This window comes from Petaurus breviceps, unplaced genomic scaffold, assembly GCF_028583685.1.
Source record: "Petaurus breviceps papuanus isolate PSGF00001 unplaced genomic scaffold, PetGlider_PUasm1.0 90887, whole genome shotgun sequence".
NCBI classification, from domain to species: domain Eukaryota; kingdom Metazoa; phylum Chordata; class Mammalia; order Diprotodontia; family Petauridae; genus Petaurus; species Petaurus breviceps.
The window spans coordinates 1232688-1259806 of record NW_027187370.1 but is presented as its reverse complement, the minus strand read 5'-3'; the positions used below and the strand labels follow the sequence as shown (position 1 = coordinate 1259806).

Here is a 27119-nt window from a genome sequence, read left to right as displayed (position 1 = left end):
TTTTTTAAGTACAAAAATTATTTTTAATTCAACTACATAGAAAACATAGGAAATATTTACAAATACACTTAGAGAACACCACTCACAATCATATAAACAGATGTAACACTTACATATACAGCAAGCTAAAGGGCTTCTAAAGCTTAAAGAAATTCAAATGGTTAATTCCAAGCATGTCACCAAATTTACCTTACTGAGACACTAACATCCAACTGCCTTCCAAAATAAATGCCCATGCCACCTTGGAACCTTATCCTAGAACAATCTGATACTGAGGCAGCCAATATCTATTTCTATAGGGTTACAATGTGCAAATTTTGGCCAATCAACAGTTTTGTACAAAATATGCTATCTCTATGACCAATCTGTGACTAATTTTTCTTCACTATACTGACTTGTTAGAGGTATGTAGACATATATTCACATAGGTGCTTTGGGGGAAGGAGAATATTTTAGTTAGAAGATTTATAAAATCAAAGGGTTACTTGGTAAAACATTGCCCACTTCTTAAAACTAACAAGATAAAATGAATGAACAAATTATTCCAGTCTCACTAAATCTATACTTTGGAAGCCAAAGTACCTCTTTTTCTCTCATATTGTATAGGTCAGTGATAGGCAAATTTATTACTTTATGACTGGTACTTTTTAGCTGAGCTAAATACTCAATGAACTAATATACCAAGCAAGAGAATTTACATCCAAGGTTCAAAACTATAATCAGATTTAAATAGAGAAAATAAACACAAGGACTCAAAACACAAAGGTGGTGATGAAAGAATGTTGGTGACTACTCAATTATACAGTATTGAGTTCTTAGAAGAAGGAAATGCTAAAAGTCGGGAGTACTTGAGCTTTACCACTACTAAAAAATCTAATGTGGCAAAATATTCCAGTAGCTTTTGATCAAAAATACTCCTAGCTAGACTTATTCTCAGATAAAGAAACTAAAGAGTTTCAGAGAGAAATGACTTCGAAAGCAGTTTTGATATCATTAAGATTAAAAATAATTCCACATTTTTAAAACATATCATCTTCATCTGATTCTTCTAGGTATTTAATAGGCTTCTTTGCTCGGCCAGGTCTTGCCCGTGGTGCCACAGGAGCTGAACTCAAATTTGAGTCAATCTGGAAGTCATCATCCACCTGCTTGGATTTCTAAAAGTAAAGAGTTTACAGAACTTGAAGTTATTGAAGAAATATATTGTATAACTATGATAAGTACATCACAATTTAAAGAGTCTCTAATTTGTTAGAAATTATAACACTGGATTCTTCCAGAGAAAGGCCAGAACCAACATTAAGTGAGCTGGTGGCAAATTAAATATATGCAAATGTTCAAAGTCAAGGGTAGATGAGATTTTAAAGGCAGAATAATATCTCATAGGGTTGTAAGGCTCAAATGAAAGTGATAAATGACCAGAAGCTTTTATTGCTACCCTCCCCTTCTAAACCTCAAGTCACCCAGTACAAGATGAGGGTCCAAGTGAACTTCAAAAGACCCACCTTCCCTGCCTTGGCTGTTGACACGGCTTTTCCAAAATCTGAATCAGAGTCATCAGAGTTAGAAGGCTTCCTTTTGCGAGGTTTCTTGCTTTTGGCTGGCACAACCTTTTCAGAGGCTTCAGAGACGGAGTCTGGAGACACTTTGGAAGCAAGGGCCTTTTTGCTTGTTTTTGGTGCTGCCCTTTTCTTTGTTACGGCAGTAGAAGTGGAAGACTGACCTGAAATAGCCAACACTTCGATTCAGAATTTGAATCTTTGGTGTAGCTCCTCACTCTGTAAACTAGTTTTTGTTTGTCCTATTTTTCCAAGTAATGTAACGACTACTCTTTTTATTCAACCTAGGAAAGGCCATTGCAACAAAGCTAATCATATACTGGAGAATCCATCTATCTTTAATTTTTTTAAACTTATTTTCTCAATTATCACATAATAGTAAACATAATAGTTTACATTAAAGCCCTTATTTGGGCCAGTTTGCTATTCTTGCTCCCTTTACACCACTCAGATATTTAAATGTTGATTCCAACATGTGTCTGTCTCCTAGTAGAAAAAGCACTGGCCCGGTAGTCAAAAGGCCTGGGTTAAAATATTGACTTTACTAGTGGTAAAACCTTGGACAAATTATCTAATCTGTTCCAAACTCAGTTCTTCTATCTGTAAAATGGGCAATAACATTAAGATTGTTTTAAAGATGGGGGTGGCTAGGTGGCCCAGTGAATAGAGCGCCAGCCCTGAGTTCAAATCTGAGCTCAGATACTTAACACTTACTAGCTGTGACCTTGGGCAAGTCACTTTACCCCAATTGCCCTGCCCTCCCACCTCCAAAAAAAAAATTGTTTTAAAGATCAAACAGGATAGTATATATCAAGTCTTTTGGAAATGTCACAGCAATATGTAAATGATTAGAAACACACAATAACAAAAACTTGAAATTTTTGCAGATCTTTAAGGTCTTTACAACTTTTCATGAGATAGGCAGTGTTTGATTTTATAGATAAGAAAACTGGGGCTCAAGTGAAATGACCTGTCAAAGACACTACATCCAGTACTTTTTCCATCATCTGGTTCCTAGTTTAACACACTAAAATTAATCATTTAAGTAACAAATTATTTTTTACATTACGATCAAAAACAATGGTTGCAACTTCTGAAAGATTTAATTCCAGTAGACATCCTATGTGAATTCTGAGCACAATTTTAAAAACTGACTTACAATAGTGGTAGCTAACTTACTAGGTATTCTCAGCAGAGTTATTGAAAATATCTGGACTCACTCTTTGCTGCAGTCTTTTTCCCTGTGGTGCTTTTTTTGGGGGCTGGATCTGGAAGCTCAAGTTCAACTGGAAAATCGAAAGGCGAAGAACTTGAAGAAGCCAGAGCCACATTCTTAGTATTCTCAGGTTCCAGGTCCTCAGCTTCATCTTGAGAAGACAAAAATATTTTATAAGTGAATTGAGAGCTCTTCTATTAATTTTGGTTCTCTAAATATCAGCATAATATACAAAGGCAGAATTATTACCTTTATTATTTATCAAAAGGAATAAAAGCAAATCAGCTAAATTTATGTAGTTTTTTTTTTTTAAGAACAAGGCAAACATTACACACACACACATACTTGATGAAGAAGTTTTTGGTGGCTCCTCTTCTTTGTGAGTAGTTTGTCCTTTAGTTGCTCTAGAATAAAATTGTTTTTAGTAATTAGTAACTCTCTCTAACCTACATATTAAGTAAATGACTATTACTTAACATTATATGTTATGTTCTGTATATTAATAGTAGTTCAGCTAATATTATTTTGATCTGTGAAAATGTGATGCTAAGCAAAATGTTCAGGGGGCAATGGAAGAACTTAATGTGATTAATGAGATGGTAGGCAGAATTAGAGTTTGGAACTAACTCCCCAAATAAACTCTGATGGGGCTGATCACTGACCACTGGATTTGTAGCCCGGGGAATTGGTAAAAAAATGTGTCGGTAGGGTTGATAATAACTGCATGAAGTTGGCTGGGGCAATGTTAAATGGAGTATGTATGTACCAGCCATGATCTTTTCAGAGACATTAACGCAAAGTGTTAGTTCAAATGAGCTCATATACTAACTTTGGTGCACTTTTAACCTGAGATGAACTTCCATCTGATGGGATAAAATCCTCATCTTCATCTTGAAATTCCTCTTTAGAATCTGAAACATCGCTGTCTGAATCTAAATCAACGGTGTATTTGGTATTTGCTGTTATAAAACCGAAATAAAAAGTCAAAATGAGTAACATTTAGACATCAATTCCTTTTTTTTTTGCTTTTTGGAGGGCAATTGGGGTCAAGTGACTTGTCCAAAGTCACACGGCTAGTTTTTAAGTGTCTGAGGCCATATTTGAACTCAGGTCCTCCTGACTCCAGGGCTGGCGCTGTATTCACTACACCACCTAGTCACCCCTAGACATCAGTTCTACAAAGAATGATGATTAAAAAAACTTTTTCTAAGAGCATTAAAAGATCACTAACTTCACTTTTAATGCAATAGAATTTCAACTTCCTCCAGTTTCCTCTTCCAAAATTTTTAGTTATTCCTCTACAACAAAACTATTCCTGGATTTCAGTGCTGCCAACCACAATATATTACCCATCTAAAGCTTTAAGGTCACGAGCACCTTTATTTTTTTGGTAGTTTTTCTTACCTGCTGCTGTCCTTCGTAATTTAGTTTCTCTAGGCGGGACATAAAAGTCACTTTCGTTACAACTCATATCAGATTCTGAATCAGACCAAGGATTTTTCTTATTTTCTTTTTTGATTGGTTTGAATGGTAATTTGGTCTGCTTCTTTTGTTTGATACCTTAAAGAGTAGAAAAATAGAAAAGAATTAATTATCTTTACCCATTCCTTAGAAATACATGAATCATTTTTTCCTTCATTTTCCATATCGTTAGTCCCAAGTTCTGTTGATTCTTCCTCTTGTATACCTTTCTAATTACTACCCACTGTAATTCAAATGCTTATCAACTCAGGAAGAATTACTTCAATAACTTCAGTTAAACATCTTTTTACACCAATCTAGACAGCATATGCTGCTGCCAGGTTAAATTTCCTTTAAAGGTCTTCCTTAATCTGGTTCTAGGGTACCTTTTGAAACTTATTTCTTAATAACTACTCACCAAAACCTAAACACTCAAGACCTTAAATTAACTCATTGTGTTTGCATAGACTGTGCCCAAATTACACTGGTGTATACCCAATGCAAAGTTCAAATTCTACATTTTTCAGTAAGCTTTCTTGAGCCTTTAGTATTTAATGTTTCCCTTTTGTAGAATACTGTAGCACTTATTGTATATGCCACTCAATCTAGCACCTTCTCATAAAGAAGCTTCATACTAACTGTATATATTAATCTTAACTTCCCTGACTGTAAATTTGTTTAGGGTAGAGACAACATGTTAAATTATTTCTTTTGTGTTACCCAAGGTGCCCACTCTATTCTGGGAATTAAGTGCTCGAGAAATAAGAATTTATATTTTTACAGTGCTTTGAAATTTCTAATGCTTATTGACATAATAAAAAAAACTAATCTTTTTTTTTGACAAATAAATTTTGTAAATTTAAAATGCCATATGGTGTGCTATTATTAAAGTCTGTCTATAGCCTCTATCTATAGACTCAACCAAAAAGTCCAAAGTCCTGAATTACCAAAGGATGCCATTTTAAGGTAATTATTGCCCAGGAAGACAGCCCTTGTAGCATCAACTCCAAAAGTTTCAGTACACTTCACTAGGTATAGCCTGGTAGATAACTAATGTAAGACCGTCTTATTTATTTCCTCCAAATTACCTGGTTCTGTCTTAAGTTTTTTGTTCAGTCTTTGTTTCAGAGTTTCTGGTTCTATACTATCATCTTGAGAACTTTCTTCTATGTTTTCAGTCTAAAGACATAAAAAGAAAGAAGTTAAAAGTTCTGCCAACTCCATATAGCTAAGCACTGGCAATATGTAGGTACAGAATGACTTTAGTAAGACTTATTAGCATGACACTGTGGAGGAATCATACTTGTTCATCAATGTAAGATATCCTGAAAATAAATTATTTAATGGAATGGTCTCTATGAATAGGAAGGGATATAATTAGACAAAAGACAAACCCAAGAATATATAATTAGAGAGAAAAACGTCAAAATCCATTCCCATAGCTTGTTCCTAGAGGTCAGGAACGGTACAGGGCAAAGAGCAATAGAACAGGACTCAAAGGATCTAAGGGCAAATCCCAGCTGTGCTCTTCACGTCTGGGTAACTCGGGCAAATCATTTCCCCTCTTGGTCTCATTTCCCTTGTCTGTAAAATGAAAGTTGAACTAGATGGCCTTTAAGCTTCTTTTTGAGTTCTAAACCTATGAACCTACAAAATAAACCCACAATAATTTTGTACATCCTCAAAATCTGGAACAAAATATTAAGAAAGGGAAGTTGCAACTACAAATGGAACATAATGTCTGGGAGCTGCTCTAAATGTATGATCCTACTATAGTGCATGTATTGTATGGAGTAGGCTTACAACAAATGTTTGTTGAAATGGCGTCTTATCTACATTAGCTGATAATCAAAGCAAATTAGGAAGAAATCTTTTGGTAGCTAATGACTTTTAAAAAAGCTTTAAGGAAAATTATCTCCAAAAATTATGTATTCCTATTTTTCAGTTAAGTAAGGATTTTCCTACTAAATGAAAGCCTATTTGGAAAAACTTGTGGCATACCCATACCAAGGTTGCCTGAATCAATGTTGTTTCATAATATTTAAACACATTAATAAACCCCACCATAGTATCACATGCATTCCATATAACATTGTTTTTGTGAAATTAACTTTTTCTGTAATGCTATCTTGCTTAACATGTGCATTCCTGAAACCAATTATCACTTGGTGAAGCATGCCCGTATGAGTCTTTCTTTGGGGATAAAGAATGCTGTAATATTGATCAATTCTTAGCTATCTCCAAAGCAAGTAGTACCATAATTATATTTATTGAGTCTGGAAAAGAAAGTGGCATTTGAAAAGGTATTGACACACACATTTTTGGTGGGGGGGAAGGGAGAAGTGGGGACTATTAGGTATGTGATTTCATTGGGATGGTAAACTCTCTTAGAGAATACCATGTAGCAATGCAGATTGGCACCTTTTCAGCAGCTCAGTCTTCATTGCCTAGGGGCACTGAGAGGGTAAGTTTCCCAAGGGCACATGGCCAAGATATGTCAGAGGAGGAACTTAAACCCAACCTTTCCTTTTTTTTTTTAAAGCAATTGGGGTTAAGTAACTTGCTCAAGGTTACACGGCCAGTTATTATTTCTGGGTGTGGTGCTGAGTTATCTGAGCCCGGATTTGATCCAGGTCATCCCAACACTGGAGCCGGTGCTCTTACTTGCTGAGCCACCTGGCCGCCCCTAAGCAATTGGGGTTAAGTAACTTGCTCAAGGTTACAGGGCCAGGTGTTTCTGGGTGGGTGCTAAGTGTCTGAGCCCGGGATTCGATCTCCAGGTGTTCTCAACACTGGAGCCAGTGCTCTTACTCGCTGTGCTACCTGGCCGCCCCAAACCCAACCTTTTCTAACTTTGAGGTCAGCTCTTATTCCATGCTGCCAATTTTTTTCAACTGTATTGATTACCTTGATTTTCTTTCTTATTTTCTTTTCTGCTTCTGCTTTCATTTCTACAGTCACTCGAGGGACGACTCGTCTGCCAGAAGGAGAAGGCAAAACTTCTGCCAGTTGACCTTTCTTTGCCTTTGGTTTTGCACCAGCTTTACCTTTACCAACAACACCTACTTGTTCATCCCGTTTTTCCTTGGCTTCAACAACCTAAAGAAAGGTTATGAAAAATAATTATTATGTAACAGACATTATCTAATATCTAAAAGATAAAAGATAAGCTTCTCTATTCAGTAGGCCAACTCTTGTAACAAATAAAAAGGGACAAAAGAATCCAATAAAACCAATACCTCAATGGGTCTGACAATGGAGAGAATCACAATGTTAGACTTACACATGTGATTCTTAACCTTTCAAATTTCCTCATCTGAAAAGCAAGGGTTTTGGATTAGTTGATCTCTGAGGTCTCTTTCAGCTGTAAATCTGTGATACTTAGAAGTATCTTAAAGCTCTTTTAAGTTTTTTCCTCCTCTATAAACAGAGGAAATTGGATTGGATCAGCTATTTAAGGTAATTTGCATTTTAAGCCCTCTATCATTAAACATGGAAAGATAATTTTTTTCTTTTGTTTAAGGAAATTTCAGGTCAGCAATTAGTATGTATGATTTTTTTTTTGTGGTGGGATGTGTGTAAAAGGAAGACTAGGGGAAACCCTGAAATTACACAAGAACTAGTTAACCCTATAAGCAAATTTGATTTAATCCTTCTTTGTGGGGTGTGAGTGACTTGCATAGATAAATGAAAAGAGTATAGAGTATAGGTTTCTTTAGGTCCTACAATTTGTCTTGCAAAGGTCCATTGGCAATTAATTCTCTTCATTCCAGACCTTTGTGCTAGCTCCATTTTATGTTTTTGTTGTTCAGTCATTTTAACTGTGTTCGATTTTTCAGGACCCCATTTGGGGTTTTCTTGGCTGAGATACTGGAGAGGTCTGCCATTTCCGTTTCCAGGTCATTTTACAGATGAGGAAACCGAGGCAAACAGGGTTAATTCTTGTTTAGGATCAGAGAGCTATGAATGTGTTTGAGGTCAGATGTGAACTCAGGAAGTTCAGGAAGATGAGTTTTCCTGATTTCAGGCCCAGCACTCTACCCACTGCACCACTTAGCTGTCTTTCCTTCTGTGTAGGCACATGAAACCCCATCACCTCCACACTTTAAATCAAAGTCCTGTCCTGTCTTCCCTCTTGTCCCAAGTATACATTTTATGTTTTCTGGCACATGTGTCCATTCTGAATTATTATTTAATGATTCTTTGCATGGTAGAACTTTATCTGATGTCTTGGGATGTATCTTTATATTTCTTATATTATTTCTACCTCTAGTTATAATACTTGTGAAAATGACACATCTTCTACTTAAAAGGGCCCACACACCCTCACCCAAACCAACCCATATACCTCAAGTTCTTCAACAAAAGCAGCCAGGTCTTCTCTCCATAAATCTGAAGGACTTTTCCGTTTCAAGGTCTCCAATTCTTGTTCCTAAATTACACATCAGATAAAAATCCAAAGATAAGCCAACTTGCATATAGAAAGTGTACTAAAATTCTTGAAGAGTAATTTTAAGCTACTGAAGCTCAAAACTACTAAGACTTTGGGGACACTCTGTATAGGTAATGTATGTTACACCCAAACCCAACATTTAAAGCAAAACAATCTCCCTCACACCTACTTTTTCACTCCTCTGCCTACAGAGTTCATCCTTCTTCTCTTTGGTCAAATACCAGAGAGGCATATCAAGAAGATAATTAAAAGTTGGTCCAGAATCAGTGGCAGAATCACTTTTTTCATTTTCTTTTTCACTTTCTTCATTTTCTTCTTCATTGTCTTCTGGACTCTAAAAAGGGATTTAAAAATAGTAACTTTCACAGGGAATGCCAGCACACAGATATTATGACACTTGAGTTCTTAACAAAAGATACAGGAAGCTGATCAAGAAATTACCTTTTGCTGAGCTTCCTTCCAGGCCTTGACAGGATCTGAATCATATCCCCTCTGGATCAGAACCTTAATTAACTCTTTCTTAGGCTTATTTTCTAGGGAAAAAAATTTGAAAATTATGATACTCCATTATAAGCTTAATTCATTACACAGTCAAAACAAATATTAGGAATAGGATAAATTTTTCCCTATTGTGTAACATAAAACAAAAATTGGAAATCATCTATACTCCAGTGCAGCAGCTGAAGAGTTGACAGAGCTGGCTTCTGCCTCTGCAAGGCACTGCAGCAAATCATATGCTATCTTAGCAGCCCAGGTTGCTCTGTACTGTAGGACTGTCATCAGTAGTAGAGGGAATCTCCTCTTTAGGAGCTCTTTTCATCATTAAAATTATAGGTCAGGACAACCTCCCATCTCCCCTCCAAAAATATTTACTAAAAACAGAAAAAGTTAAGTATGAGTCTTATATAAGCTTGTACAAGAAAAGTCCTTTTCACAAATGCCAGTTGCCACAAGAGGGCAATGAAATCATAACTGAATATCCTATGAATCTTTTATGGAGGCAGGCAAACAGATGATAGGCTGCTACTGTTAGGTCAACTCTAAGAGCCACAAGCCCACTATTAGGTAGATTCTCTTCCAAAGACTTCATTGTATCCCTGCTATTATTAACTCTCCTTTACTACATATAGGGCAAAGCACTTTCATCTTCTTAATGTAAAACTATTTTTTACTTAGTATAGGGAAATCTTGGGGTACACACTATATATAGAATAATTTTTAAGTATAGTAATTTCTACCTTACTCAATTAGCTTGATTTTGGCTTGGAGGATCATTCAAATGTTTTTTATCCTTCCTATACTTCCCTATCCCTTTAGGTCTAATATATTTAGTCTTTAATAACTCTTGGTGATCCTTTTCTCTCTGGTGCCAGAAAGAGCCTCTCCTCAGTCTCTGGTTAGTTACTTGAACCCTGTCCTATGGAAATTTCCATTGAATTACCCTACCCTTTCCTCTGTCCTAGGCGTACAGCCAGTTTCCACCATTTCATGTCTATATATATTTCCATTCATCCTTGTCTATTTTTATTTTTAATTCTTTTCCATTAGGCTAATACTAGCCAATCCACATTTAAATTAGGTGGCATAATGTATAATGACCTTGGGGTCAGAAAGACAGGAATTAAAATTCTGCCTTAAGATATTAGCTTATGATCCTGTGCAAGTCACTCAGTCTCATTTCTCTATTTGTAAAATGGGGATAACAACAGCACCTACCTTAAAAAGTTGTGAAAAAATGAGGATGTATCCTTACAAACAAGTGACTTTCACTTTGAGGTTCAGTTTTTTATCTTTAAAATGGGAATAACAGTTGCACTGTCTAGACCACGGGGATATTCAAGATTAAAAAAGAAAGCATATAAAGTGCTTAACAAACTAAATTATTACACTGATGTGAGCTTAATCAATGCTTCAATTACTTTAGTCCTAGTCATATAGATTAGCAAATCCACATAAAAATTTTAGGATTAAAAAAAAAAAAAAAGAAATAATGAGCAAGTTGAGGGGTGGTTAGGTGGTGCAGTGAGTAAAGTCAGGACTGTCGGTTCCAGCCTCAGACACTTAACACCCACACAAAAAAACTAGCTGTGTAACCTTGGGCAAGTTACTTAACCCCAACTGCCCTCCAAAAGGCTTTAATCAATAACGTAAGCAATATGCTTTCGGTTATTTTTTTTTCCTTTGGAGGGGGCAAGGCAAGGGTTAAGTGACTTACCCAAGATCACACAGCTAGTGTGTCAAGTGTCTGAGGCCAGATTTGAATTCAGGTCCTCTTAACTCCAGGACAAGTGCTCTATTCACTGTGCCACCTAGCTGCCCCAGCACTTTTGGTTATTTCTGTCTAAGCAATACTACGTGAACTATCAAAATGAACACCACAGGAGGATTAAGTTTGGTGCCAAATCCATGATATCTGGCCCATCAGTTCTAGCAACTCTTCTCACAAAAATGTCTAATGGAAACTAACCTTGAATATACAGTACTGTCTTGTATTTTAATATGGTATCTATTATTCCAGTAACATACCAATGACTATTTTCCCCTCTATCTTCTCTAGGATGAACCGAGCCTGGTTGTTCAATCTGGCAGATTCTGCACCAAGCATTCCAGTAAGCCATTCTTTTCTCAGTCCATAATATTTAAGCCTCAGATCAAAGAAGTCTTTTAGGATATCGAGTGCAGTATCATATTTCTTTAGACAGCCAACATGATCAAAAAGCACCTTGAATGGGAAAACAGATTGGAATCAGAATAAAAGAAATAATTTAAAGAAATTGTTATTTATGTAGAATGTGTTTCAATGAGATTTAACCTAAATAAAATATCACAGAAATAATTTATTCCTTTACATATGCTATTATTGCTTTGTTTAACTGCTATCTTTCAAGTACAGAATCCATATAATAAATAGGCTCCCTACAGCTTTCAAAATACTAAGTTATGGAATACTTTTCAGACATACCATGGAATTGCATGTTAGATTAGTCTGAAGTTTGAAGACTTTGTGCAGTCCTGCATGCTCTGCTTGGGCCAGCTTTTCTTCAGTCATCTTTACTATGAACTTCACTGTGGTGTCAGTGTGGTACTCCCTGTAGTCTGTGATGAGAGGGGGTGTCTTGTCAGTGCCATTCAACATGGGCTCCAGAACCTGCTCTTTATATACCTGAAAAAAGAACTCATTCTTAGGTAAGTCAAATGATTTAACAAGTGATAAAGGTCACAAGAATTAACTTATTTTTATCACAACCAAGAAATATAGAATATTTTTACCTGGGTCCAAGTTCTGACTGGAAGCTCAGAGATTTCAATGGTTGTTGAATTTAGAATAGACACTTCACCACTGATAATATATTGATTTGGAGCCAGCTCATCAATTGTACCCTTGAAATTTTTGTAGCTAGGGAGCTAAAGAATAGGGAAAAAAAAAACCCAAATAGGTTGGTTTGTATCTTAAGGGTTTAAAGTCAAAATAAAGACTTTGGAAATGGTTCCAAGTTTTGATAAAAGATTTTATAATCAATTAGCTTATTACTTGTACTAAATGACCAATTAAAATGAATGATAAAGTTTCAATTAGATTCTATAACATGTAGAGTCATTACCATTGGTAAAGGTTCTTCTCCATCCATCAGACGTCTGATATTATTTACAACTTCTCGGACATCAAAGTTGGGGATCTTACAGGACCACCCAGTTCCAATCCCTTCTGCACCGTTTATCAATACCATGGGAATGATAGGAATGTACCATTCTGGCTCTACACGTTGGTTGTCATCATATAAGAATTTCAAAGTCTGATCATCCTTTGCTGGGAAAAGCAACCGAGCCAATGGACTAGGGAGAAAATGGGACAAATGTTGCTATTTTATAAAAGTTCTGATTTTGTTCAGTTGTTGTAAAAAGAAAGTTTTGTCTCATCTCTGGAAGTTATGTTGTAGTATTTTGCTGGTGCTTCTATGCACACCCTTGTTTTAATTTTTATTATGAGGACACACATGTGCACACACACACAAATGATAAGAGACTAGTATGATCAATATTATGACCATTCAGGATTCTAGAATACAGATGATGAAAACCAGCTATCTGTTACAGAGAAATGATGAATTTGGGGTACAGAATCAGATACATATATATTTTTATATGCAGTTATTGAGGGGATTTGTTTGCTTAATTATTAATTTGTTATAGGAAATTTATATTTTTTCAAAGGAATGGGGGTGGGAGATATAGAAAACATATTTCTTCTGCTAAAAACAGGTGGGGATAGGGGTGGCCAGGTGGCTCAGCAAGTAAGAGCACCGGCCCCAGTGTCGGGATAACCTGGGAATCAAATCCAGGCTCAGATACTTAGCACCACACCCAGAAATAACTGGCCGTGTAACCTTGAGCAAGTTACTTAACCCCGATTGCTTTAAAAAAAAAAAACAACAAAAAATAAAACAGGTGGGGAGTGCTATAGATGTAGAATGATGCATGTACTTTCAGAGGAAACCATTGTATTATTTATTAGTTTTACTTAACTGTTTTATTGTTATAAAAGATATCTCATGAAATGGGAGTAATCTGTAAACGTATGTAAACACAAAATACATCAATAAAACTAAAAAAAAAAAAAATAAATCAACTTATTTTAAGTACCTGCCGATTCATGTTAGAGCTATCACGGAAATATAAATGAAACAAACAAACAAAAAAACTAGAATCATGGTTATTTGGTAAGAAGTTCTATAAGACTGACCCTATATAATATAGAAACTGAGCCATCAAAACTGTTTGTCCTTCTTTTCTTGAAGAGGACCATGAGAGATAAGACTTGCAGCTGACTTTGATTTGAGTGAGGGAGGGGCTGTTGTATGGTCACCAGTCTCACTTTCTCCTTCAGAGCCATCTGGTTCTAGTGGCCAGATATTTATCAAGATGCCTGGAGATGGCCCAGGATGCCATGGGAGACCCTGGCCCTTAATTTAAGCTAAGGTCTTTTCAGATTCTCACTCTGAGTGAGATAACACCCATTCAGTGAAATGTGCATCAAGGGATGGCCCCTTTAGTTAAAAACAAACAAACAAAAAAACCCCAATGAAAAACAAAAATCAAAGTGGGAGGGGAAGACCCTCTGAGCTGCTGACCAAAAGAGAAACTGTTACTAATTTACATTCAATCTGAACCAGGAGGGTCCCAAAATAACCATTAAGTAGTGCTTGGTCGGGGACCTACTGCTATCTAATCTATAAGCTCCAGACTAAGTAACTAGCTGTAACAAGGAAGCAGGGGAAAACTGATGAATATACCAGTAAACTAGAGTTTGAGAAGGCGATCATGCCTACAAAAAGAAGTCAAAGTTGTAGAAAAATTCATGGTACTGGGACTCAAATGGTTGAAAATCAGTTTTAAGTTTTTTCTGCTGTTTAGAGAATAACTCTGGTATGTCCAGTTATTTGCAGAGTACCAAACTTTCAAAAAATTCATTTTTGCCATGTTTATTCAAGCATCCGGGTCATAAATGCAAATTTTGATAAAATTTCTGAATTTCCAACCGAGAAAACATGAAGTTACCACTGAAACCAAAAGTAGACTTTACCTGAGCATTGTGAAGATGTATCGAGGGCTAGCAGAGTCCTTGCCACCATGCAGCCTGGTACCAAACTGACCAATGGGCTGCAAGAGGTTGAGATTGTTGCTACCCACAAAATTTTGAGCCAAATTAATAATGGTCATCATTAGTGACATCTGAAATTAAAACAAACTTTTAATTATCAAGTCTTTTTTCTGTAAAAGAAAGGAGCTGTATTAATTAATATTACAGATGGTAAAGCTTTTATAATTCAAAATTTATTGTTGAGTTTCAGATCTTAGCAAATGGGCATAATATTCTATGTACTAGAAGCATTAAACACATGGCCCAGCGGGTCCAAACCAGATTAAAATGGAAATGAGAAAGATTTAGCTAAGTAAAAATACAATAGAACATAGATAATGTTAACATGTGGTTTTCTAAGTCATTATGTGGCATGTATATATCTGAGGTTGACACCACTGCTGTATACTATTGTTTTTCTTGGGAAACTATACTATTTACTCTCATACTATCTATCAAAGTTATCACCATTATGAACAGTATAGTAATGGCACAAAACATCATCACTGGTCATGACACATCTAATGCTGCTGCCTCAGCAAGAGATAATAAGCAATTGATTAAAGTCTAGATGTAGTATTAGACTCTTTCTGGTATGTATTTCCACTGAACACAAGCTAATTTGAAATAAAAATAGTGTTTTATGAGTTTGTTCTTACTTCACCATGATGATAAGAGGACATCTCAGCTACTGAACCAGCTAATTGGGCAACCTTCACTTCTCGCTTGTCATTTCTTTTGAAACATGTGAACAGGACTTTTCTCTGACCTGGTTTCAAACCTTCAAAATGAAAATAATAGTAGATGTCAATATGAACAAGCTATTTCTCTTGTTAACTTAATAGTAAAGCAGATCAACTCACCATCTACCATTGATGGGATGGACCTCTCATTATCAGAGTTTGAGAATAAGATTAGTTCTTTATTTATGAAGTCATTATATGTTAGATGCTTAGTAGCTTTCCCATATAAGTAATCCTGAGGAATCAAAAAGGGGATGATATTCAACCAAGATATTCTATAGGATAACTATTTAGCAAAACAAAACAAAACAAAAACCCAACAACACTTTCCTACTATTTTTGAGCATACTAAATGAAGTGGAAGAGCATAGTTTTGCATTTTCAATGTAACCTATTAGAAAAATTACTATGAGTGAAAAGCCACTCTTTGTGTATGGTATGTATTAAGGACAAAATAATCAACCACACATTGGATAATAATGTGAAGCTGCTTTGCAATCTCTTATTCTCAACCTGGCCATTTCAGTGACCTTCATACATTCAGCTAAATCACAATTGATTTCCCCACATAGAGTAGTGTTTGATCTAACAAACAGCTCAGTGACTCAAAGTTGCTATAATCAACTGATCTGAGATCCATGAAAACGACAAAAATGAAAATGATGAACTTTGCAGGACATGATTAAAGATATTTTACCTCAGGGAGGCCAAGTAACTTCCTCTGTCTTCTATCTTCCATGAAATGAGTTAGCCATTCTTTTCGATCATCAATCTGTTTTTTGCTAAAGGCCTATAAATTAAGAAATAAAAAGATGGAGCTGGTTTGGATGGCCTCTAAGGTCTCTTCCAGTTCTAAATCTATGATCCTATGAATTATAAAGTTTCAGTAACAATTCTGTTTTAATCTTACTCTGAAGCAGATCAGAACCTTATTTCTAGAATTTTAGTTGCTTCTTTCTTGAAGAATGGGAAAAAAAAGGTCCATATAAAAATAAGCACGTAAATGTTTAGATTGACCTAATCTGAAACTTTGGTGATTTTTAGAATTAGAAACCCACTCAATATATCTAACTTACCAGGCTGATTGCAGCATCATCTTCAGGGCCAGAATATTTGAATTGGATTCGATGTCTGGACATATCTGAAAAGTATTCTTTAGCCTCTTTTGATGTACTGGTGCCCAAACCTACAGAACCAACATTGTACTGAATAAACTTTCAGTCTTCTAGAAGAGGATTTATAGGAATGGGGGGAAAATACATGGCACAAAATGTATGTTCTATGGCATATTTTGCTTCAAGTGTAAAATAGGTAACATCTGATAATTTAAAATTAGGATAAATTAACAAGGAGCAAATACAATGCTCTGTATTCTTAGTTTATTGAGCACTACACCAGAGGATTCATCACATACCTTTGTAATACTTGACTTTCCATTTTTTATGATTTTCAGTAGAATTTTTCCATTCTTCAAATTCAGGAAGGCTATAAAATGATAATTCCTGCTTATTTCTTGAAACCTGTGGTGAATATAATATATAGTAAAGACTTTAAAATATCTTGTTGCCGCAAAATTTGTTGTAGTACCTTAGAAACTGGATATACCTTTACAATAGGAGTGATAAATTCCTCCAGAAAACAATGTTTCAGAAGAGAGGGCCAATTGTGATGGATGAAATTAATCAACAAGCCTTTGATGTGGGAACCATCTTGATCCTAAAAAAAAAAAAGTTAAAACATAGATCAAAGATGGTTTGGAACCATTTAAGATAGAATATACTTTATAGTTAATTTTCCAAAAATATTTTGGGATAGTCAACAATTCCAAAGAAATAAAAACATTTAAAATATTTAAACACTAATTCACCAAAAAAAAAAAAAAGTGATGTTTAGAAGCCTAAATTTTTACCACCACATTGTTTTAGTGTATATTTTTAATTTACTTTTTTTTCTTAATTTACTTTTACTGTATTCCCCCTGGATAGAAAATAAGCTCCTTGAGGGCAGAGATTGCTTTGTTTTTGTCTCTGCATCTCCAAATCCTAGCACAATTACCTGGCACGTAGTAGGCAAAGTTTGATTATGGTAAAAAGATTTAAATTATGATTGTCCTACTAAAAACCTCCCTCTCTTGCCATTTTCTAGAACAAAACAATGTGTCTTAATCCATGAGAGGCACTGTAATATAGTGGATGTAAAGTGTCAGTCTGAAAAACATGGAAGATCTAAGTTCAAGTCATACCTCTGGTATACACTGGCAAGTCACTTGAACCTTTCAGTGTTTTTAAAGTTTCAAAGAAAGGGCCAGTTTGTAGTAGAGGGAGATTTCTCATCTGGCAATTCTGTGTGTCACTGAAATCATAGGTTCAATCACTTCTCTTCTAGTCCACACACACATTTATAACAGTGCACATAAGGCACTTTAAGAGTAGAAACACAATGCTTCATCCTATAAACCCTCAATAAAATCTGATTAATCATGATGGTGAGAATGACTTTAGCTAGACATGCAAAAATGAGGCACATTCAGCTTAATCATCTGAAATATTTTTTATTGACTCTAACCTGATCTGTCATAATCATGATTTTTCCATAACGGAGACTCTTCAATGAATCGGAATCTTCATAGTTTTTCTTGTATTGAAGACCCACAATCTTAATGATATTGTTAATTTCAGCATTTTCCATGATCTGGAAAAGATACATATGAGACAAAAAATTTTTTTTTAAATTTTAGTTACAGTTTACTTAGTATAAGTAACACCATGTTTATGTTTCATTGTGTTTTAAAACTTATTTTATCACAGTACTCTTACTTTGGGCTAAAATGTTTCTCAAGTGATCAGTCTGTGCTCAGTTATGACAAAATTTTTCCTCCCTTATGGTGAAAGCAATAGCTAGGACATTAATGTTTTTTTGATACTAATGAACCAGGAGACTATTAAATTGATGTATAACAACTGCAATTTATAACATATTTTGAAATGTCTAAAGCAGAAATATTAAACCAACAATAAATCCTGAATTAAAGTTCCTATATCCTAAAGGTATTTCCACTTACTTGTTTATGTGAGGCTTCTCGTACATTGAGTATTTTTCCTCGAAGGGGGAAAACGCCGTACTTGTCTCTCCCAACCACACCAAGGCCAGAAACAGCTAAAGTTTTGGCTGAGTCTCCCTCAGTCAAGATAAGTGTACAATCTGTAGAGTTCTTACTGCCTACAATGCCAAATTGCACAAGAAATCAATTCCAGCAGCTGACAGCAAGTGTTGCTAACCTTCCTAATCATATGCCTACACATTTGGTATGCTTTACAATTTATAACAGGATATCATAATTAATCAGATAGCTTAGTGTGGGGAGCAGATAATTTTTTAAAACTTTAAAGACAGTTCTACGAAAAGATGGTTATTCACAAAACTAACAATATTCAATGATGAGTTATGGCTTGCTAGCTAAAACAAAAGTCAAGAATCATGCTTACACATCTCATGTGAAAGTTACTTTGAGGTGTGTTTTCTTTTACATTAAAGGATATGAGTTTTTTGTTTTGTGTAACAAATTAATTTTTTATATATATTTTTAACAAATTAATTTTTATGACCATTAGCTAGCATCTGCTGTTGGATATCACATTCCTATATAATCCATATTAATTAACTCTTCATGTTTAGCATTCAACTGTCATTCTTACAAGATTACAATTCTAAGTTAGTGATAGGACATTGACTGCTAAAATAAGATCTACTATCAAGAATCTTTGCTACAATTTACAAGCTGAACTATGAAATCTAAAGTTCCAAAAGATCTAATGTTATCAAATGTATACCTGCATCATTAGCATCATCAAGTTTAGGAATTCCTTTGATTCTATTGTGTTTAATAGCTGAACACTTTTTATTCAACTGGACTTGGGCCTTAAACTTCACCCAATTTAGTATGCTTTCTACAATTCCACAGCCAATTGCCTGAAATAGAAAAGATGCAAAGGAATTTTTAAAACATTGGGCAACACTTAACTTTTTCAATTGAAATATGGTTATTAAAAGGTCTATTATACTCTCTGTAATGGTATCAACTCACAGCTTTGATGAATTTTTCACTCAATTCACATTTCGAACCAAAGCTCTTGGCCTGCAGAGTCATATTTTCCTTAGTCTGGGAGTCAAAGGTTGGGTTTTCAATTAAGGCATTCACAAAAATCCACATGTGGTTTTTTACCTGCAATAAAATTCAATCAATTAAAAATTCACCTATAACTATAGCAATAAAGTACAAAAAGCACATGTTTGGGTTATAAACCAGTTTCTTATCACCATGTGTGCATTGGAAAGAAAACTTAAAAGAGCTTGTCCAGGAGGACCTGAGTTCAAAATCCGATCTCAGACACTTGACACACTACTAGCTGTGTGACCTTGGGCAAGTCACTTAACCCCAATTGCCCCGCCTTTCCCCCTCAAAAAAAGGAAACATTTATAGGGGCGGCCAGGTGGCACAGTAAGAGCTCTGGCCTGAGTTGGGAGACCTGGGATTGGTTCCAGGCTCGGATACTTAACACCCACACAAAAAAATAACTGGCCACATAACCTTGAGCAAATTACTTAACCCCAATTGCGTAGGGGCAGCCAGGTGGCACAGCGAGTAAGAGCGCTGGCCCCAGAGTTGGGAGACCTGGGATTGGTTCTGGCCTTGGATACTTGGCAACTGGCCGTGTAACCTTGAGCAAGTTACTTAACCCTGATTGCTTTAAAAAAAAAAAAAAAGAGCTTGTCCATTGTATATGTATCTGAAACATGCAGGACAAATGGACTCAATGGATCTATAATTAAACTGGAGAAGGAAAGTAGGCTGGATTGTCTTCAGGAAATAGTTAAGTTTCTTTAATGATTCCAACCTTCTCTTAGAGACCAAAGCCCAGCTTTCAAATGACAATATTCTACTGGTGTAGGTTTACAAGATAAGGAGCCCAAGTTTCCAAAGAAGCAACATCTAGTACCACCCAGAAGATGGAGAGGACACAAGGTAGGTTAGTGGGATTGAGAATGAGGAATTTTAAAAACATTAGTAAAAGATGTCAGGACACAAAGACAGAAAGGTGAACAGACTGACTGCTCCACTAATACTGTCATGATGTGAATATTGTCATGAACTGAGAATAAATCTCTTGAACATTAAGTGGACCTCCTTGTGACAAAATTAGTTGAGGACAAGGACAACTCATACAGAATGTGTATGTATGTATTGGTTGGAGTCTATGTGAATATTGAGGATCTTTGTCACTAGCACAATTACACAAGTTTAGGAGAGAAAATTTATTTACACTATTTTCTCATCTGTCCCACAGCAATACGAAGTGTTCATACCTGATGTGCTTTTACTGCAACACCTCCTTTGTTCTTTTTCTTCACAACATCAATAAGTCTACTTACAATTTGATCAGTTACATAATCAACATGTCTGCCACCCTAAGGAGAAAAACAATAAAATGCAGAAGCCAATAGTTTCAGATCATTATCACACTAAAAAACTCTTGGTGGTTGTACTTTTAGCTTAATAAACACTAAAATGTCCACATGTTAACATAAACCAATTTTAAAAATAGATAACAGCAAAAAATACTTTGACAAGAGTTTCATCAATGACCAATTTAAATATAAGAAATTACGGGGCGGCTAGGCAGCACAGTGAATAGAGCACCGGCCCTAGAGTTAGGAGGACCTGGGTTCAAGTGTGGCCTCAGACACTTAACACAAAAACTAGCCATGTGACCTTGGGCAAGTCACTTAACCCCAACTGGCCCGCCCCCCCCCCCCCTTCCCCCATGGGGAAAAAAAATAGAAGAAATTACCTTGGAAGTGGCAATGCTGTTGACAAAGCTAATTTGCTGGAAGCCTTTTTCACTCATAGTTAAACATACTTCCCACCTGTTGTTTACTTCTTCATGGATAATTTTCAGCGTATTGCCAGTTTCATCCAATTTGTCCTTCACATATAAATCCACATAGCTACGGAATCCTTTTACCTGTACCAAGATAATAGCAATCACTTTGTCTCTTCCTATAAAGTATGTGCTAAAATGGGTACAGTGATTACGACGATTCCTTAAAATCCAGTGATACAGGGTGATGGATAAAAAAATGTTCTGGGTGGGGCGGCTAGGTGGCGCAGTAAATAGAGCACCAGCTGTGGAGTCAGGAGGACCTGGGTTCAAATCTGGCCTCAGACACAACACAAAAAACTAGCCATGTGACCTTGGGCAAGTCACTTAACCCTAATTGCCCTACCTTCCCCCCTCCAAAAAAAAAAAAAGTTCTGGGAAAAGCTAATATATATATGAAACTTAAAACACTTATAAGGAGATAATTTAGAGGGTTAGGTAGTGGTGAAGGAAGAGATATTTAAAAACAAAGAAAACTCACAGGCAGTCTATTTCCATTGAGAAAGACTTTGACATCTTTGGTGGAACCAGCAATATCATACGCTCTTCTAGACATCAAGGCAACAATATCCTTGTCTAGATTTGTCATTTTAAATTTAGACAGATCAGGTTGAAAGGTGATACATGTATAGTCTTCTCCACTAAAGGGCTTGAGAGTCATTTCACCTGCTTTTCCCATGTTATCCATCCAGGTCTACAGAAGTTAATAGAAAAAAAAAAAGAAAGTTAGTAAAACGCTTTCAAATCATCTTATAAACAGGGATAAAAAGATGCCAAAATTCACACATTCAATATGTGAGAATCTCAGCACATATTAAATATAAGGAAGCATTTTAATTAATCTAATTTCACACAATCTTAGTAATTGTTTAATGTTTCTGAAGTACATAACATCCATAATAAGAATAATGTAATCTTATGCTGTATATGTCATAAAAATCAGGGCCTAATACATACCTGCTTGAACAGTTTCTTATATTCTTTACAGGCAGTTTCCACTGTAAATTTGGTACTGAATATATTGCATAATTTGGCTCCATATCCATTTCGACCACCTACGTTTTAAAAAGACAAGTAAAGGCATAAATTGTACTTTAACTCCCCTCAAAACTCATTCTTAAACTAAATCACTTCATAGCCAGTGAATAAGTCTATTTTAACTATACAGTTAACTGGTAAATAGTTATCAAAATTACATTTTTAACTAGCTAAAAATCCTTCCCTCCTTAAACCAATCATCCAAAGATTAATAAATGAAAGTTTCAAAGATATTAATTTTTAGCCATAGGTTAGTGGTTTTCAGACATCTTACCTGTGACCTTCTTCTCATCATCATCATAGTTGCTCGAAGTCAAGAGCTGTCCAAAGATAAGAGCTGGCACATAGACCTTCTCAACCTTATGCTCTACAACAGGAATACCTTTCCCATTATTCCAGATACTAATTGTATTGTTTTCCCTGGGGAAAAAGAAATTTAAATTTTTATTTAAAATTATAAAAGGTGGAACATAATTTAAGTTAAAATATTTTATAGGAGTTATTTCCTATATATATTTATATTAATGGATTGAAATTTTTACTAATTTAAATGAACATTCTCATATCCCTCTTAGAATTGGACATCATAATTGCTTTCTTACAAAACCCAGTAAATTATTTAGAAAGAAAAACTGGTGAAACATGAGCATTCTCGATGCTATAGCAGGCAGGAAAATGCACCAAAAAAAACCTCAACTCTTTCCAATCCTGTGCTGACAATGATAATGTTACATAAATATATAACAATGTCATACTTTAGGGTAAACAGGGGAAGGGGATATGGTCTATGCCAAATGGAAAGAAAAAAAGACAAACCTGGAAAAATATTATTTTGTAGCTTTAAAAAGAGGTCACTCTTTTGCATGGATGCATGCATCCTTCCTGCTAGTTTCCCCTTATATCCTCTCTCTGCCTTCCTACTCAAGGACAGCTATTGCGACATAAATAGAATAACTAACCCATTGCCACTTTCCACCAATAATAACATTATATGGAAATTTTTTTGTTGCTTCTATTACATTATTCTAAGCAAAATTTTAAGAGAAGAGAAAATGTATTTTAGTTGCAATTAGATACCTAAATGCTGTTCTGATTATAAATACTGTATATTGTAAGGAATAAAAGAGTATTTCATATAAATTTGTGTAAAGACTATAAGGTAGGATAATTTAAAAGTTCACAATTGGTCAATTTTAGCTCCTTTCTTTACTGGAAAAATACAAGTCTTACCAAAAGTCAGTAGGCTAGTGACCTACCCCTCTGAGGAAAGCCTCTAGAGAGTATCATTTATTAATTTGGGAAACTGGACTATTTATTAATAACACCTGCTGGATCATCAAGAATAGGATGGGAAACTCTGGTCTCAGTATACTAGGGACTTATTCAAAAAGCTAACCAAAAAAGACTTACGGATCTATTGTGACTTTAATACAATTCATTTTTGGGTCCCTTTGCTTGTTGTCTGCGGCATTTACTGAAAGAGTAAAAGAATTATCCTTTTTATTAGACACTCAAGTCTTTTTTCAAAAAGATACTCATTCTCAACTCAATTGAGAAAGCATTGATTATAGGCAACAAAGACTAGCTCTGAAGTCAGAAATCTCCATTTGAACCCCAACTTAGCCACCTTCCTCACTAATCCTATTTATAAAACAGAACTATTACTACTAATACTACTACTGCTTAAACTATCTATTTATGGTCACAGATTGTTGAAAGGCATTAAGAATCAAATATAAAAATAATGAATAAGAAACAAACTATTAGAATAACTGAATTTTTTTATATTTTTTATACGTATTAGGAAGCTTAAAGCAAGGTCAAATACTATACATACTTTTGATTGTATAGACTATTTGTGAGCCATAACCAGAATTTAGAAATCTTTTACTATATAAAAATTTTGGGGAGTGGCTAGGTGGCACAGTGAATAGAGCACAGGCCCTGGAGTCAGGAAGACCTGAGTTCAGATCCAGCCTCAGACACTTACTAACCATGCGACCTTGGGCAAGTTACTTAAGCCCAATTGCCCTGCCTTCTCCCCCTCACTGCCATTTTTTTTTTTAACTTGGAATGGATTTGGGTTATAATATGTTTTATCCTTTACTTGAATTTACTCACCTAAAATTTCATCAAAAATTTTGTATAATCCAGGAACAAAAGTTACATCTCTGTAGTTAAGTCCAACTTCTTCATCATAAACCCACATTTGCTAAAATAAGGTAAAGACATTTTAAAGGTCGGTTTACTATTCTCTAAATTGTGCCCTACAAATAAGTAAAATAAACATCACAGATTTTATAAGTTTTCTAAGTTGAAGACTAACAAAATGTACTTTAATTGAAAGCATTTTATGACTAAAATTCTGAGATCTGGCTAATTATAGTTATACAGGTGAGATGAAGAAAAAAAGCCAGAAAGAATAAAAGCCTAGAAAAACAAATATCAAATAGCACTTGAACAATTTTGTTTACCTGGGTCACAACCTCCACAGATCCAATATAGGTATCAGGGCGGAGCAAAATATGCTCCAACTGGGTTTTCTTTTGATAGATTCTCTCAACAGACAATCTTTTCTTTGTGTCCTCATTTTTCTTTATTTTATTAATTTGTAGATTTTCATTTACAGGCTAGAAATTTTTAAAAAAGACAAGAAAAGTTTTTTTAATAATAAGTCTTGAAAGGATAATAGAAAAATTCAAAGTAAGACTTGAATAGTTAATGGTACAGTTGATAAAGTTGAATACTATTATTAGTACAGATGATCACTGAATCCTACAAGTTAAAAACCTCAGGGGTGTCTAGGTGACGAAGAGAATAGAGCACCTGCCCTGGAGTCAGAAGGACCTGAGTTCAAATCTGCCCTCAGACTTACTTAACACTTACTAGCCCTGTGACCTTGGGCAAGTCACTTAACCTCAATCGCCCTGCCTTCCCCCCTCCAAAAAGCAACAAAACAAAACAACCCTCAAGAAGAGTTTCTAAAGCACCCCAAATATAAGGAGATTGCAAAGACTGTATGTATCTACAATTAATGAGTACTTATGCCCTACATCCATTTTCCTTTGAAAACAGTGATATTCACTTTATAGAAAGGAAAACCTGCAGGGGTATGGGCATTATTATATACATGGAAAGTCCTGCTGTAACACAGAAAACTATTGCATGTTTCAGATATATTCAAACTATGAATCAAATCAAGTCACTGGGAATCACACTGCTATACAGGTAGTCTGGAATAACTGAAACCACTCTATTGTTTATGGTTCATTAGAAAGTTTAAAGCACAAACACATCCAATACTACTCATGCACACATCTGATTGTATGGACTACTTGTTGGGCTTGAAGTCAGGAAGACCTTCTTGCAAACCCTATCTGTCATAGGTTAGAAGTTACTGTACTCTGGACAAGTCACTTAACCCTAATGTGCATCAAGTAGGTTTTGTTTTGCCTTGGTGGAGGTAAGTTCCTGGCCCTGGCAAATGGGTATATAGCTTATAAGAGATAAATACACACAATTTTTTCCTATTTACTTTTTGACACTAGTACATGAGTGCCAAGGGGGCAGAATTTCAGTATTATTTGTTGAGCATTCTTCTTGCTCGAAGAAAAATATAGATATGCCACCAAAGGCCAGGGTTCAAGGTTTCCTGGCCCCTAGTCCTTGATTTAGTTAGAACCAAATTAAAGACTGAATAAAAAAGGTATCAAAATCAGATCATATCAAAGGTTGATGAAGAGCCAGAAAAAGGCCCATTGGGGTGGGTGGACCGGTGTTGTATCAAAGACCCCAGCAGTTCCTCACTGGTTTTAAGCAAAACAGCCCTAGGGCCCGTGAGAAGAAAATGGTGAGATTTGGGTTAAAACAAAACTCAGCTCTTCCTGGTCAGGGCTTTGGGACCAGTCAGTCACTTAACCACTCCAGGACCTAGTCTAGTTGATATGCAAGGGTGATCTCTAAATAATGCCCCAGAGGGAGGCCAAGGAAGGAGGAAGGGGGAGGTCCCAAGCTTACTTACCCTTCTAAGAGGGCCAGGAGCCCCGGGGCCTGGGGACCTGATAGCCGACCACCACAGGGCTAAGCATGGGCACGCTCCTCTCTGGCTTTCCCCTGCTCCCGCCACTGACCTCCCAGCTTGCTCCAAGTCCTAACTAAAAGCCCATCTTTTATGGAAAGCCTTCCCAACCGCTCTTCTCTGTTAATCATTTCCTATTTATCCTATATACAGCTCACTTTGTAGATAGCACGTTGCCTCCCCGTGGGATTGCAAGATCCCGGAGAGTGGGCCAGTCTTTTGCCTCTTTTTGTATTCCCAGTTTGGCGGAAGTGGCCGGCAAGTAGCAGGTGCTGGATAAATGTTTACGGAGTGACTGATCCCATCTCCTCGCCCCCGACATAGACTGGACACTCGTCTCTGTCACGGGGCTCTGGACACCGCAGGGGCAAGGACCCCTGCTCCCCGTTCCCCTTTACACCGACACGACACTTCATCCTTTAAGAGGGGAGGTTTCCGAGATTAGGCGCAACCCGGGGGCCCCAACGAGGGCTGCGGCGACCCCTGACCAAACCGGGGGCCGAGGTCGGGGGTAATTTTCCTGGGATCCCTGTCAGGAACGTGTGGGAGGGTTGCTGGCAATGCCAAGGTCCCGGGGACTAACTAACCCAGCCCGGGCCATGGCCGCCGGAGCCCGAAGCCACGTTCCAGCCTCCCATGCTCACCTGCAGCGGCGACAGATCCTCCATGCCGGGGGCTGTGAGGAGAGGCAGCCAAAGCTACTTCGGAGACTCGACAATGGAGTGCCTGAGGGAAAGCGACCGCGCAACCCGCAGAAGACGACGGTTCGTTACGCGGGCTCCTTTCAAAACTACGCTTTCCCCGCCCGCCCGAGCCAGAGTGACCAATCACTGCCCTGCCCTCGTCACCGGCGGCCACAAGCGACCAATCATTGCGGGAGTCTCAGATAACCCAATGAGCGACTGAGGAATCCTATTCGAATAGGCCAGTCAAGATGGAGAAGGCGGGACCCTGGGGGGGACTTTCAAATACTACCAATTGGAGTCGGGATCGA

At 36.4% G+C, this 27119-nt stretch overlaps 1 protein-coding gene across 2 annotated transcripts; it reads right to left on the bottom strand.

The window, feature by feature from the left end:
* Positions 1 to 26946, bottom strand: TOP2A (DNA topoisomerase II alpha). 2 transcript variants are annotated; one of them, XM_069074218.1, is made up of 35 exons: positions 26770 to 26946; positions 24522 to 24677; positions 24169 to 24259; positions 23458 to 23521; positions 22322 to 22467; positions 21967 to 22064; positions 21491 to 21703; positions 20920 to 21093; positions 20435 to 20536; positions 19155 to 19292; positions 18901 to 19039; positions 18132 to 18289; positions 17636 to 17761; positions 16676 to 16786; positions 16485 to 16590; positions 16147 to 16256; positions 15768 to 15860; positions 15191 to 15305; positions 14987 to 15108; positions 14271 to 14419; positions 12292 to 12523; positions 11960 to 12094; positions 11652 to 11852; positions 11216 to 11411; positions 9131 to 9222; positions 8859 to 9023; positions 8585 to 8668; positions 7144 to 7335; positions 5325 to 5415; positions 4180 to 4335; positions 3605 to 3734; positions 3121 to 3179; positions 2780 to 2926; positions 1506 to 1723; positions 1 to 1157 (listed from the first exon to the last, which is right to left on the bottom strand). In XM_069074218.1, the coding sequence occupies exons 1-35, from the start codon at positions 26791 to 26793 to the stop codon at positions 1020 to 1022; spliced, it is 4671 nt and encodes a 1556-aa protein (XP_068930319.1). In that variant the 5' UTR covers positions 26794 to 26946; the 3' UTR covers positions 1 to 1019. The 2 variants fall into 2 exon arrangements, with proteins under 2 accessions (XP_068930319.1, XP_068930320.1); XM_069074219.1 differs by lacking the exons at positions 2780 to 2926; positions 3121 to 3179; positions 3605 to 3734.
* Positions 26947 to 27119: the final 173 nt, after the last annotated feature.

Excerpts from the sequence above, each read along its gene's own strand:
- TOP2A (XM_069074218.1), bottom strand. The coding sequence starts at position 26,793 with ATGGAGGATCTGTCGCCGCTGCAG. Across the intron at positions 16,591-16,675 it reads TTATCACTCCTATTGTAAAG|GTTTCAAGAAATAAGCAGGA; the intron begins GTATATCCAGTT and ends TATTCACCACAG. Across the intron at positions 7,336-8,584 it reads CTTTTGTTGAAGAACTTGAG|GTTGTTGAAGCCAAGGAAAA; the intron begins GTATATGGGTTG and ends ACCTTTCTTTAG.